Below are 12,971 nucleotides of genomic sequence, written 5' to 3'. Positions count from 1 at the left end.
GCACTCCGGCACGCCAGGCACATGCACTCATTACAGTTCAGCCTAGAAATCTCACAGAGAACTAAGAGATTCACATGGACAAGAATTTCACAGGTCAGACAGGCCAAGGGAACTAAATACGTAAAAAAGATAAATAACAATTAATTAAATTATTACCTGTACAAGCAAAAGGCCAGAATCTCTGTTGCTCAGTGAGATCTGGGATTAACCTTGATACTCTTTTGGCCACAAGGCTCTGCAGAAACAGTTCTTCAGCTTTCAGTGCAAGTATCACATACTGGCTGAATGCTGAAACCTGGAACCTTTCATGGATACAAAAATGCACCTGTCCCACAACAGAACAAGCAACAAAGTGCAGGTACCTATGTGGACGCGGTGACAACCTGCTGTGGCTGCTCCACACTGCAGTTAAGGACAAGGCATCAGGCACCTCGCACTACTGCTGTGCAAGGCAGCACACCACCTCTCAGCTGCACAAGCTACATTTTGGAAGAGTCATCGGTGCATTCAAGTGATTACAGTCACACAGATTAACAGATCTAACTGGTTACAATTAAAATCAAAACACACTTATCTTCGTGATGTCTACTTAACTCATGAAAAAATACATATTAGAGAAATGAAGGGCTTCATCAATCCAATTTTAATAAGCTTTGGCACTTTGTGGTTACTTCTGGCACAACTCAGTCAGCTTCAACTCTCATCAAACCACTATGATTAAATTATACATTAGTAATACAACTTAAAGCCATTCATGGCATCTAATACACTTCGATATACTTAAACTCATTTGTGACATTTGAATGAAGTTTGGATTTAGGCTACTGTCATTCATACGTCTAATTTGTCATTGTAAATTCAGACCTGGAAGCACTTTTTCCATTCCATTCCAACACTCCTGTTGCAAGTCCTCTGACAACAGCATTACAGTAAATCATACTACTAGTTCATTTATCACGTATCATTCGTTGACATTGCCTTCTTTTCTGCACTAACTAGACCTTTTTATGATGTTGTGCAACCAATATGATGTGAAGAACCACAAGTAACTGTGGATTAGACTAAAAGAAATCTTACTCAGATTGTATAGATGCAGATCAATCAGATAACAACCACACACTTGATTTTCCTACAAGTGAAGAGAAATGGACCACAGTAGCATAAATGCATTTCTGCATGCCTTTGCTTTTTCTTAATAATTCTGGAAGAGAAGTTAGAGAAATATACATGTAGAGTCTTAAGACTGGAAATTCATCCTTGTTTTTGAAAGTGCTCTGCTAAACAGCATTAATTACCCTATCTGTTTTAACCAAGCAATTCTATCTGTCATTTGTAACTGCAAACACATTTGCCATTCCTTCCAGTTCTCTAGAATGATGCAGTATTTTTAGCCACAGTTATGGAAGAACTCAACCACAGAAGTGAAGGATATTTTCAGGATGGGGAGAAACTTAAACCTGATGTTCACCGGGCCCATTTACATCCACAAGTAAATTTTAACAGTCTTGACTGGTTTGGGGTTGGGGGGAACAGGGTCTGAATCCTACTTTGATAAAACAGATGAAGATCAGAACTTGGAACTTGGTCTGAAATAGTTGAGAGGAGAGTTGGGAACAAATCATCTGGCTCAATAAAAAAGAGGAACAGGAAAATGGAAATAGCACATCATTTCACAGCTAGGCATTGGAGCCAAGAGTTTCCATCTTGATGAGAAAAGAAACAGTTTATAAGAAGGATGAGGCTGAACACCAATCTGCGACTTTCACCAACATATGAATTAACTAGAAACAGTGGGAATTGGCAAAAATATTTTCCAAATCTGGCCATTTTTAAGGCTTCCTGAATGCACATGTTAGTGGGTACGCTAAAACAGGCATCTTACAAATGTACAGCTGGCTGACTATACACTGATTAAAGAATCTTCAGTAGCTCAGAAGATATCCACGAGGAGACCATCTCTCTTCAGTTTTCTGAGTAGCTCCATCCACCTTAGAGGGCAAAGAGGCTTTTCAGGTTTCTATGATGAACATTATTCGATCTGTAGGAGCAGAAAAGTTTCTGTTCCAGTTAAAATCTAAACACACTTACCTTGATGATATCTACTTATTTCACGAAAAAAATACATATTAGAGAAATGAAACACCCTGCTCACTCTGCAGTAGAAAGATACAACAAGCTTTTAGCAGGAAAAAATAAATAGCTCACAAGCAGATGTAGAACTATATATTTTTATGATGTTATTCCTGTATTATAATGCACTCCAGTTTCCAGCTTTAGAATTCTTCAGCTTTTTATTATTTGATTGTGGAGACTAAACTTCCAAAAGGATTTTTCTCTATGCACTCCATTTTAACAGAACCCCATTTCCAAAATGCATTTAGACATTATGAACTCTTTTCAATCCATCTAAAAAAATCTGCATTTAATTGTTTGGTTTTTTTCTTTTGTAAGGATGCACAAGGCTGATAAGGGTTTACCTGTCTACTCATTTCCCCTGTGGCTTGGGCTGAGCTTCAGCTGCACGCTCCTAAGCTCCAGATGCACTTTGCTCACGTGAGGTTCCAGGACCTGCCGACAGGGCAGTGAAGCTGCAGCGTTCCCATAACAGCACAGAGTATTCAAGGCTCAACCAAAGGCAGAAACTCAAGTTGGATGAGAAAGTCTGCCATTCATTCCAATCTCCCTAGAAAATACCATAATAATATGGTTTTGCTTTCTTGGCTCTTTTTACTCAAAAGGTCTGACACTAACACAGTAACTTTACAATAGAACAGTGAGAAACTGGCTTATCAGCAGCGGCATGTTGGAAAAAAACATATAAAATTTTTTTTCTTAAAATCTTGTTTTCAGTGAAACCTTGGACAGGAATTCCTCCCACACACAGAGCCAACTTTCATCTGTCTGCTGAAGAGGGCTTCCATGTCCCACTTTCTTTACACTCATCTAATTGCACCTTTCTACACTTTTCATCCCATGTTCCCACATAATGTCCCTCACTACAAAAGCATTTCAGGATCTTTCTGCTCATGGTTCATCTCCTAATTATTCTTCCTTTGCTTTATCTGTAGCTTCTTTGGTGTATGTCAAAACCCTCCTCAGGGAAGCTCCATTTGGCTCATTGTCAAACATACGCTCTTCATATATATTTATACTTACTCTCAGCCAAAACTCTGTACTGATGAAATAAAAAAACTTTCTCTCAACCCCCTTTGGAGAGATCTGTGGAAGAACCAACTGTGATTATTCAAGAGAGTCACCCTCAACATAAATAATTGTTTTACAATTATCTTCCTTTTGCATTTCATAAAATTTTCAATTTTACTACTTTGTGATATTAATCTCTGTAAGGGATATTTGTCTGGCAGAAGCTGGTTGTTGTATCAAGTAGCAAACTTTTCTTTTTCCTTTCCTTTTACTATAATGCTGGCATTCACTAGGTAGAAGGAGTTCACTGCTGCTTTTGCTTGAACATATCATTATAAAGAGCCTATATGTAAAAGAATGACTTTCAGCAACTTTAATGAGAGCTGGAGGGCATTCAGCAACTCGTAAGAATGAGTCCCAAATCACCACAGCATTAAAAAACCCATCTGAGCTGAGATTACATGCAAGGTATAGCTGTGTTTGAAGAAAGACAAGATGATAAGGAAGTATAGTAAAAAGTAAAAAGACTAAAATAAAATCTTTTACTACTTTTTTATTACCAGGGTCTTAAGCACTCTCTATGTTCCTGAGATCAGAGAACAGTGATTAAATCCAGCTTACCACTGTCTTTTACAGGCCTACCAAAGGCACAGATCCATAGTGAGATTACAAAGATTTCGCTGCTCACACATGGAAAAAAAAAGTCCATAACATACGAAAACGTGTCGTAGTGCTGCTGGCACTGGTCTGTCAAGGAGTTGCAGGTCTCGCTAAGTGTAGCAGTGTATGATCTGAAACCTGCTGGCATACCCTTTAGGAAGGTATGTATTCACTGTTCTTGATAGATGAGGAGAAAACTTAGAACATCTTAGACAAATCTGAGCTGCTTCAATATTCAAAGAAGTGAGACATTTTCCATTTGCTATTGCCTGAATTCTATTTTCAAGGCAAAATATACTAAATAAAAAGTAAGAAATGTTCTTCCTTCTGACCAATGAAAAAGATGAAATTTACACAAACTCAGTGCAATTAACATTATTTTTCATTTTGATTTAATGTGACTCACAAAGCTTACAAATGCCTCCCTATGCTGACATCCCTAGCAAAGATACCATGTCCAGTATGAACAAAGGAAGTGCAAATTTCATTACGCTGTCCAGCTAGCACCCCTGTAAAGATGACCTGAAGAAAACATTAGCAAAAAGATCACTTTGTTCTTCACAGTAGCATGGCCACCAACCTTGACCCTCCTAGTATAACATAAAAGGTGGAAAGTAGGATTAATATGGAGATTATATTTTTATACTGATGCTGCATCAAAACTGCTAACATTTCATATAAACCATAATGACATTTGCCCTCATCTAACTTGTGGTGAATTTCAAAATGTGACCTACAGGTGAAAAACTCTGTATCATATCATCACTCTCTTGAACCACACAGTCACTTATTACTGCTCCTTCATATTACTCGTCTAGAACCAAAAGCATGCATTCATTTCCCTATACAGATAGAAATAACAGGCTTTTAGCCCCAAAATGACTGCTTAGCAATTAATTACAGGACTGAATTAATAAAATATATTTTGCTTCAATACTAATGAGTTCAAAAGATCTGACATACTACATTGTATCACAGAATTATTATTAGCGAAATAATAAATTACAAGGCCATCAGAGGTACTTCTCATTTAACACTGAAGTTTGATACCAAGAGATACAACTGTATACTACGATTGTTATTGCCATATCAAACCTATTTCCACAGTATTATGCCCACAACAAATCAAGAAATTAATTATTTTAAAACAACCCAAATTACTGTGTATTTTAAATACCTTCCTAATAAAGAATTGAAGGCCCTTATTCCTTATGCTCTGGTAAGATCATATAATCATGGGACAAGCTAAGTTGAAAGGAATCTCTGGAGCTCATCTGATAAAACATTTACTCATAGCAGGGCCAAATTCAATATCAGATACACTTCAGTTAGATCAGGTTTTTCAGAGCTATGTTCAGCTAAGTTTTGAATTTATTCAAGGATGGAGTTTCCACAACTTCTCTGGAAAACATGATCCAATGTATGACTGTGATTTTTTTTTCCTAATATTTAATCAGAATTTCCCCTTTGTTGCATCCTGGGTCCACTGCCTCTCCTCTTTTCACTGAGCACATCCAAGACGAGACCATTTTACCCATATCTGTATTGAATGTGTGAATTGATTCTGGTCCTATTCGAGTGAAGTCCAAAACCCCCACCCTCCTTTCGTGTGCAGTATCAGGGCCAATGATCCGTGCAACTGCTTTGACTCTCTCTTTGCTCACCTAACCAAATTCATTTATTTATGTGGAAATCTAATTTGGATATCATAGAGGAGCCGAAATGCAACACTTTTACCTGAAAAATTAAAGAATTGTATTTTATTAATCATTTGTCAACTTACCAGATTGGGCCCAAAACTAAAAGGATGCACTTTATACCTATAAGATGCACTTAAGATACATACAGGTTGAAAACATTTCCTAAGATTATCTAGCCTTACAACTTTTTATTTCAGATCCAAACCTCACAAAATCAGCAAGATTTAAACACCACGTAATCAACTGCAAGTGCAGTAGATTCCATAGGATCTCTAAACATAAACCTATTGTGTGTCCAAGTTCTGGAAGTCCTACCCAAATTCCATTTGGATTCAACAGTACCATCCTTCTGAATTTCAGTGACTTCCAAAAATGCAGTCTTTGTTTCCTAGTCCCGAGAATTGTGTCTTGGCAGAACACAGCAGATCTTCTTCAGAAGCAGATCAGCAGCATATTCCAATGTTCTTAATAATTTCCAAAAGGTACTGATCTTAGACAGGAAGGATAGCTATATAATTCCCAATTTTTAGTGAACTAATTGCCATTACTATAATTGAAATCCTAACCCTTTCACTTCATCACTGTAAAAATATTCATTAAATGTTTGTATGACAATTGACCGTCAGTCATAGAGCAGCAAGGAATTGTAGAAAAATAGCCTGCTGTGGTGAACAGAGCATAAAACCAAGCAAGAGCTGCATGGTTTCTTTAAGACATTCACCCAATTCAGAAATTTCAGAGAGCTCTGACAGTTCAGGGTTCCTTAAGTTTTGAATTCCCAACTTTGGATCACTGAACTAAAAGAAGTATTACGTGCAGCTTTGTCAGGAGGGGATTTCATTACTAAGGCTGAATTTCTGGTGCATGGTGTGGTTAAACACTGCAGTGCTGATGCATTGGGAACGTGTGTTTTACCAACAGGTATCTCCCAAGAATTTTGTAAAATAAACCAAAAACACAAAGTGAAAAACACTTACTGCTTGTTGTTACCCTTTTGTCCCTCATGAGAGAGATCCTAAAAATTATATAGTCTCATACGTTTTTTGGATTGCAAAGATCTAACTCAAGTAGTTCAACTGGATGCAGTGTATTACTTCCAATCTTAATGTTAAATGCAATTATACACCCGTACAACAAGCGTATCAGCCTCTTAGGCACAGCCACCAGCAACGGTTACACATTTTGGGGATGTCGTATGAGTTAGCAGAGCAAAACACCATCCCCACGTCAGCTGCCTCAACAGAAAGGGCAACATCCTGCAGCCAGTGCATTGTTCGGAGCTAAAATCCCAAGCCTCCTCCGCCCCTGCTAGTACAATAGGCACCCCCTCATACTTCCTCCTCCTTTATCAGTGGACAGATGCTTCATCTCCAGATCAATGGGCCAGTGATTCTTTTACCAACATAAAAAGATGCAGCAATTTACCGGTTCAAGTATTTTACTTTCTCAAATTTATCAAATCCCTTGAATCCCTTAACTGAGTAACCGTTATCTGTCCGTTCTAACGTACAAGCAATGAGAGCCAAAATCATAAGTTAGAGTTTCCAGCTTTATAAAGCATTTTAAAATGAGATTAAAATCTATGCGTGGCATATATCACTTCCCCACATAACTGCTGAAATTCCGCTATGTACAGTAACAAATGATGAAATGTTACTGTTCAGTCTAATGGATATAGTCTCATCTCCAAGCATAAGGATTTACATACATCAGTATAATTAATGTTAATGGTAATCACAAACATAAATCTTCTGAATATAGAGAGGAATTAGTCTGTTAAAATGACCAACTGCACTCCCCAAACCATTGCTAGTCAAAACATTAATACGCAGAAGCTGTGTTTCCACTGGAATCATTTCCCAGTGTGGTCTGTCGACACTTAAATTACTTGGAAAGTTAACAGCTTAAATAGGGAACAGCCTATTTTATCCTAACTATACTTGATAAAACATACACTTTGAAATCAAGACCTAAACAATGAACACAGTGCAGGGAAGTCCAAGGATAAAGACATGAAATGACATTGTCAAAGCAACGAAGGGGACTTAGCCACATGCTTTCCATTAATCTTCCCTTCGCTGCTTTGAAAATCTCATTCACGATCTCCATTATTTAGAGCTCTTTGTGTTTGTATATCTGTGTACTTCTAGGTACCAAAAACTTACACTTACTATAAATGTTGAAACAAAATTATCCTGCAATGGTAGTTGCTCAGAAACACATTTTCAAAGTAGCATGAAGGTTTTCACTGTGTGACACATATTAACATCAATTGGATTCACACAGCTAAATCTCTCTGCAATTCGTTGTCAATTTACCCCTTCTGGAATTCAATATTTTTTGAATTTGTTTTATTTTCCAAACATTTTCATGTTGCAATATTTTATGGCATGGTGGCTATACTAGCACAGGCACCATCTCTGGCAGCTGCTTTAATTTTTCTAGTACAGACAAGGCCAACATCTGAGACTTCTAGTGGCACCAGTGAGAATTATGGCTGTAATCCAAAGGATTCATATATCCTCATGATATATTTTCCTGGTGTATACATAGTTCCTAATAGTCTTAATGACATATTTATGCACAGAAATACACGGACACTTCTGAGTCCTTAGCTTGACAACTTTGGAAATGGCATGTGACAATGCTTCAGTTAGGAAGTGAAAGATCACAGGGGGTTTTTTGGGGTGCACAATGTAGTTCTCCTTATGCAAAATTCCCTTGGCTTTCAGTAGCAGAATCCACCTGCAGAGGTTCAAGGAAACCATGCAGCTAACAGGTTTTCCTGAACTGGTGCTACCTAGCCTCCCGTCTTGGTGATTTTTTCCAGAATCCTGTATTACACATAATGATATGGACTCACGTTTAAGAACAGGGTTATCACTAAATGACAGAAGACTAACTGCAGACTGTCCTTGGGATTACTGAATTCAACATTAAAATGTGTTTGTTACAAAATGTAAAAGCTGTCAGTCAAACAAACACTTTCATGGATCAAAACATAACTGAAAACTACTTCTGTTGTCATTTATTACTGTTTGTCCAACTGACAAATAGCAGTGAAAATTACAAACAAATCTTCTTGTAGAGAAAGGGCATTTTATCGACTGTCATGCAATAACTTGTTCTCTTCACCTTGTAATTCTTCATCCCAGCAACACATAAACATGCGGCCTAGGCAAAAGTTAGAGAAGACGTCAGTTTTAAGGCATCGAGAAACTGTGCTTTGAGGGCACTAAACATCGCATCTTTCTTTAGAACAAGAACCAAATCTTTGGTTTGAACATGTTTCCAGGAATTTGGCTTTTTTATTTCACATCATCTTATACCAAAGAGAATCTACATAGTACACATATGCTATAAAGGGTGTTGCCAACTGTGTTTTGTAAGATATCTCTTTCTCAGGTGGTATCTTAAGGTTAAGCTTGAACTGTTCCCAGGCCCTTTTCTGACATGACCAGAATACGACTAAGGTGAACAACTTCCTTTTTTAAAATATGTGCCCCATCTGTCTCATTTTCTAAAGTTTTTCTTCAAGTCATATAAATCATCAGTACTTCTGAAACGCTCCAAATTAGCACTAGAAGAGCTTTGAGTTTTGTAACATTTAATCTAAATGTTGTCCACAGTCAGTAATTCCTCCTTCACCTCTCCATAAATTGACGCATGGTAAAATAAATCTCGCTTCATGACAGCGAAGTCCAGGGATGCAGTTTTGTTGTGCATGCTTTATATTCATGACCTCTGAGATGTTAGAAAAAGACCTAAAACCGCCTTGGCGACAACTTCTACAGACATAAACTGAACACTACCACCAATGAGATCACAGAAAGTACCTGAGCTTTAAGTTCATGTCTACTAGATTACTTCTTGGTTCTAAAACATGACTTCTATTTCTAAATGAAAATAAATTAAAATGGAAGCATTTTACCATACAGACATTCATCAGTGCCTGAAAGACATGGGATTGACAGTAGAACATTATTATAAAGCAGGTAAGTACAGCAAAAAAACCCTACACATTAAAGTCATTTTTGAAAGTTGTTATATCATCTGATAGGTCTTTTATAAATTATGAATCTTTTTCTGAAAGACTTTATATGCATTTCTCTGCAGATTATGGTGGCTATTCACACTTTACTTCAATTTTTATAGCCTCCAAGTAATTCTACAGAGTAGTAAATACAGTTATTATAACCTTCATAACTGTCGGAGACATATATTTGAAGAAAAAGGGTTTGTTTCCCCTCCCGCATGCACTGAAGTAAATCAGGAATGATTCTGCTGCAGTCAATAGGACAGTATCTGCAAAACTGATGGAAAACAAGAGAAAAAAAAGGCCAGAAATGTATAAACAAAGCTTTCCTCACACTAAAAGTACAAATCCCACGTCTTCTCTGCTTTTCGGTAAGGTTGTGCCATTGAAGTACTTAAACCACACTTAGCTCCACCACACTAAAAAGCACATCTGAATAAAGTCCAGACTCGCGCTGGAAACAATGGAGGTACACCAGTTTACACAGGCAGCAAATCTGGCATAAGGCCATGAAAATGAATGAGGATCTCCAAATGAAGTAATTGTACGTATTGCATTTAAGTGTATTACCCCTGAAACAGAAGCAATTTCAAAGTGCTGTAACAGAACACTAGCAAGATTAGCAAAGGATTAAGGAAAAAAAAAAAAAACAAACCACAGTAAATGCATCGCACTTTTCTTCTTTACAGACACACACACACACACACACACACACACACAAGGAACAGCACTCATCTTAAGAAAGATCATGTGGCAAAATGATGACTCTGAGTCACTAGAAAAGAGAAAAATCTTTTAAAATGCTCTCGGGACCAGGGACGACTGTTAAAGGAAGAGCATTATTCTACCACCCGGCTAATGAGCCCGAGGAAGCATTATTACTGTTTGGCAGTGTTTTGTCTCGACAACTCTTTTCTCTGAAACAAATATGCCAACTTCAAGAAAACAAAGAGAAGAAGATGCACCGCTCGGTTGTTTCCATTGCACACCGAGGAATATTTGGTCAGAGGCAAGGAATCCCAAGAAAAGTCACAGGAGGGGGCCGGCAGATGCCGCTTTTTAAGAAAAACAGAAAGAGGTGGCGATGACGGTGTTTTTCCCGCACACGCACCCCCACCCACCCCCACACCCCCCGCCGCTGACACGGGCGGTGGGCGGCCCGCGGCGGCAGCGCCCGGCAGTGCCCGCCCCGGGCCCCGGGCCCCGGGCCCCGGGCCGCCGTCCGCCCCGCGGGCACCGGCCGCCGGCCGAGCGGGGGCACCGTCCTCCTCTTTCTTCTCCTAGGCGACTACTTTCCGCAGACGGGGGAAGCCCCTGCCTGGCACCCGCGGGGCCGCCTGCAAGCGACGCCCGGGCGGGGGAGTCTCCCTCCCTCAGGCAGGGAGCGCTGACGGCCGCCCGGGCTGAGGCACCGCGGCACCCGCCCCGGCCCGCCGCCTCCCCGCTCCCCAGCCGCGGGGCCGCTCTCGCCTCACGCCGCGTCCTCCCCGCGTCGCACCGCAAAACTTCACGGGCCGGGGACCGGGGGCCGAGGAGCGGGCGGGCCGTCGGGGCGGCGGGAGCGGGGCCGGCCGCCTGCGCTCGCACAGGGCGCGGACAGCTCCGCAGCCGGGGCAGCGCCGCTCCGTGCCCCCCGGCGGCCGTGCCCGGGGAGGGGGAGAGCGCCCGTCCCCGCCCGCCCCCCCTCCCTCCCCGCGAAGCCGAAGCGTGCCCCGGGGCGGGCGGCCGGGCACTCACCAGCTGCAGCGAGCAGAGGAAGATCAGCGTGCAGCGCCCCGTGCAGCAGCCCATGGTGGCAGCTGGCCGCGCCGCGCCGCGCCGCCGGAGAGCCGCCGCTTCTCCTCTTCTCCCCTCCCGCGCTGACGCGGCCCCGGAGGCGAAGCGGGGGGCTCACCGCATCCGGACGTAGCGGCCGGGCGTGTGCGCGTCGCCCGCCTTTCGCTGCTCCCCCTCCTTTGTTGAGGGGGTTTCTCCTCGGCGGCGGGAGGGAGGGCGCGGAGGTCAGCGCGGCCCCGGGGAGGGGAGCCGGCGGCAGCGCAGGGGTGGTGGGGGGACACACACGACTCTGCCCGGCGCGGCGCGGGTCTGGCTCTGGGGAAGGGGCAGGGGACCGGGGTGGGCGTGTGCGGACCGGGGCGGGGGTGGGCAGAGGCAACGCGGGCGGGGAGGGCGGGGGGCTGGCGGCTGGGGTGGGGTGGAGGGGTGCCGCGGGTGGGCGTGCTAGGGAGGGCGGGGGTGGCGGCTGCGGGAGGGGAGCGGGGCGCCGTGGTAGGTGTACAGGGGGAGAGGAGCGGGGGCGGCGGCGGGCGCTCCTCAGGGCGCCGGGCCGGGGCGAGGGGCGCGGAGGCTCCGCGGGCGGGCGGCTTGCGGGGCTGTCGGAGGCTCCGCGGGCGGGCGGTGCTGGCGGGGGACTCGGCGGGAGGGGCAGGGGGCCGTGCGGGCAGCGGCGGCCGAGGCAGCCCGGCGCGGGCCGCTTGTTGCGAGCGCCCGGGGAAAGTTCAAGGGACTTGGGAGGCTGAGGCGGCGAGGGGCGGGGGAGCGACGGCCGCCGAGCGGCGGGGCGGGGCGGGGCCGGCCCCGGAGCAGCCCGCCCGTGCGGCGGCCGGGGAAGCCCGGGGGCGGGCGGTGGGCTATTGTTCGCGGCCTGCGCTGCGCCGGGGGCGGAGGGGGGGGGGGTCCCGGGGCGTGCGGGGGGGGGAGGCAGCCGGGCCCCCGTTCCTCAGGGAGTCCCTCAGGCAGAGGCTGGGTGCCGGCTCCCAGGGGGGTGGCAGGCGGGTGACGGGAGGTACCTCAGGGAGCCCGTTTCCCTCCCTCTCCGCCCCCCTGCGCGGCGCCGGAGCCGGGGGAGGGCGAGCTGGCTTCCCCGGCGGCGGTGAGGGGCCTGGGTGTCCGAGGCCGGCGCTCGGGCAGGGCTCCATCCCCTCCTGGGCCGCCGGCGGGCGGCGCTGGGGGAGGGGGGGTTCCCTCCCTGGCAGCGCCATTGTGCCAAGAGCGGCCGCCGGCTGCCGCTGCCCCTCGCGGGTGTGAGGTGGGGAGGGCCTCGGGGGAGAGGGGCTCGGCCCCGGCCGCGCTCTCGCTCGTCAAAGGGAAATGGGCTCCGAGAGTTGCAAAGAATTCCTGCGTGCGAGGAGAGGGATGGATAGCCGCTGCTCTCCCGGAGCCTCTCCGTGGGCAGCTGAGAGAAACAGCATCAGTGGAGACGCTGCCCTCCCTGCATCTGTCCATGCAGTTTGGTGGTAGACAAGTCGTGTTTTGGGGAGGAGTAATAGGTGCAAATGTGCACACTGTCTCGTAAAAATACTTTGATACGTTGATGAAGTGTCAACTACCTTCCGCCCCCCCCCACCCCCCCCCAACAAAATATGGGTAAATCAGATTATTTTTTTATAGGCATTAAGGCAAAAGGGCCATGTTCTGCTGACCAGACAGTG

The 12,971-nt window shown here is 44.6% G+C and overlaps 1 protein-coding gene across 2 annotated transcripts in view; it reads right to left on the bottom strand.

Annotated features, from left to right (window-relative positions):
* The window catches only part of NKAIN3 (sodium/potassium transporting ATPase interacting 3), a 381,873-nt gene extending 370,290 nt beyond the window's left edge, over positions 1-11,583 (bottom strand). For both annotated transcript variants that reach the window (XM_049818905.1, XM_049818912.1), the window contains exon 1: positions 11,278-11,583. In XM_049818905.1, coding sequence (XP_049674862.1) covers positions 11,278-11,331 — 54 coding nt within the window. In that variant the 5' untranslated portion in view covers positions 11,332-11,583. The remainder of the gene's footprint in view (positions 1-11,277) is intronic.
* Between the last annotated feature and the right edge of the window lie 1,388 nt (positions 11,584-12,971).

This window comes from Accipiter gentilis, chromosome 2 (assembly GCF_929443795.1).
Source record: "Accipiter gentilis chromosome 2, bAccGen1.1, whole genome shotgun sequence".
Classification (NCBI taxonomy): Eukaryota; Metazoa; Chordata; class Aves; order Accipitriformes; family Accipitridae; genus Astur; species Astur gentilis.
Note: the sequence above shows the minus strand (reverse complement) of the source record. Positions and strands in the feature narration are given on the sequence as shown.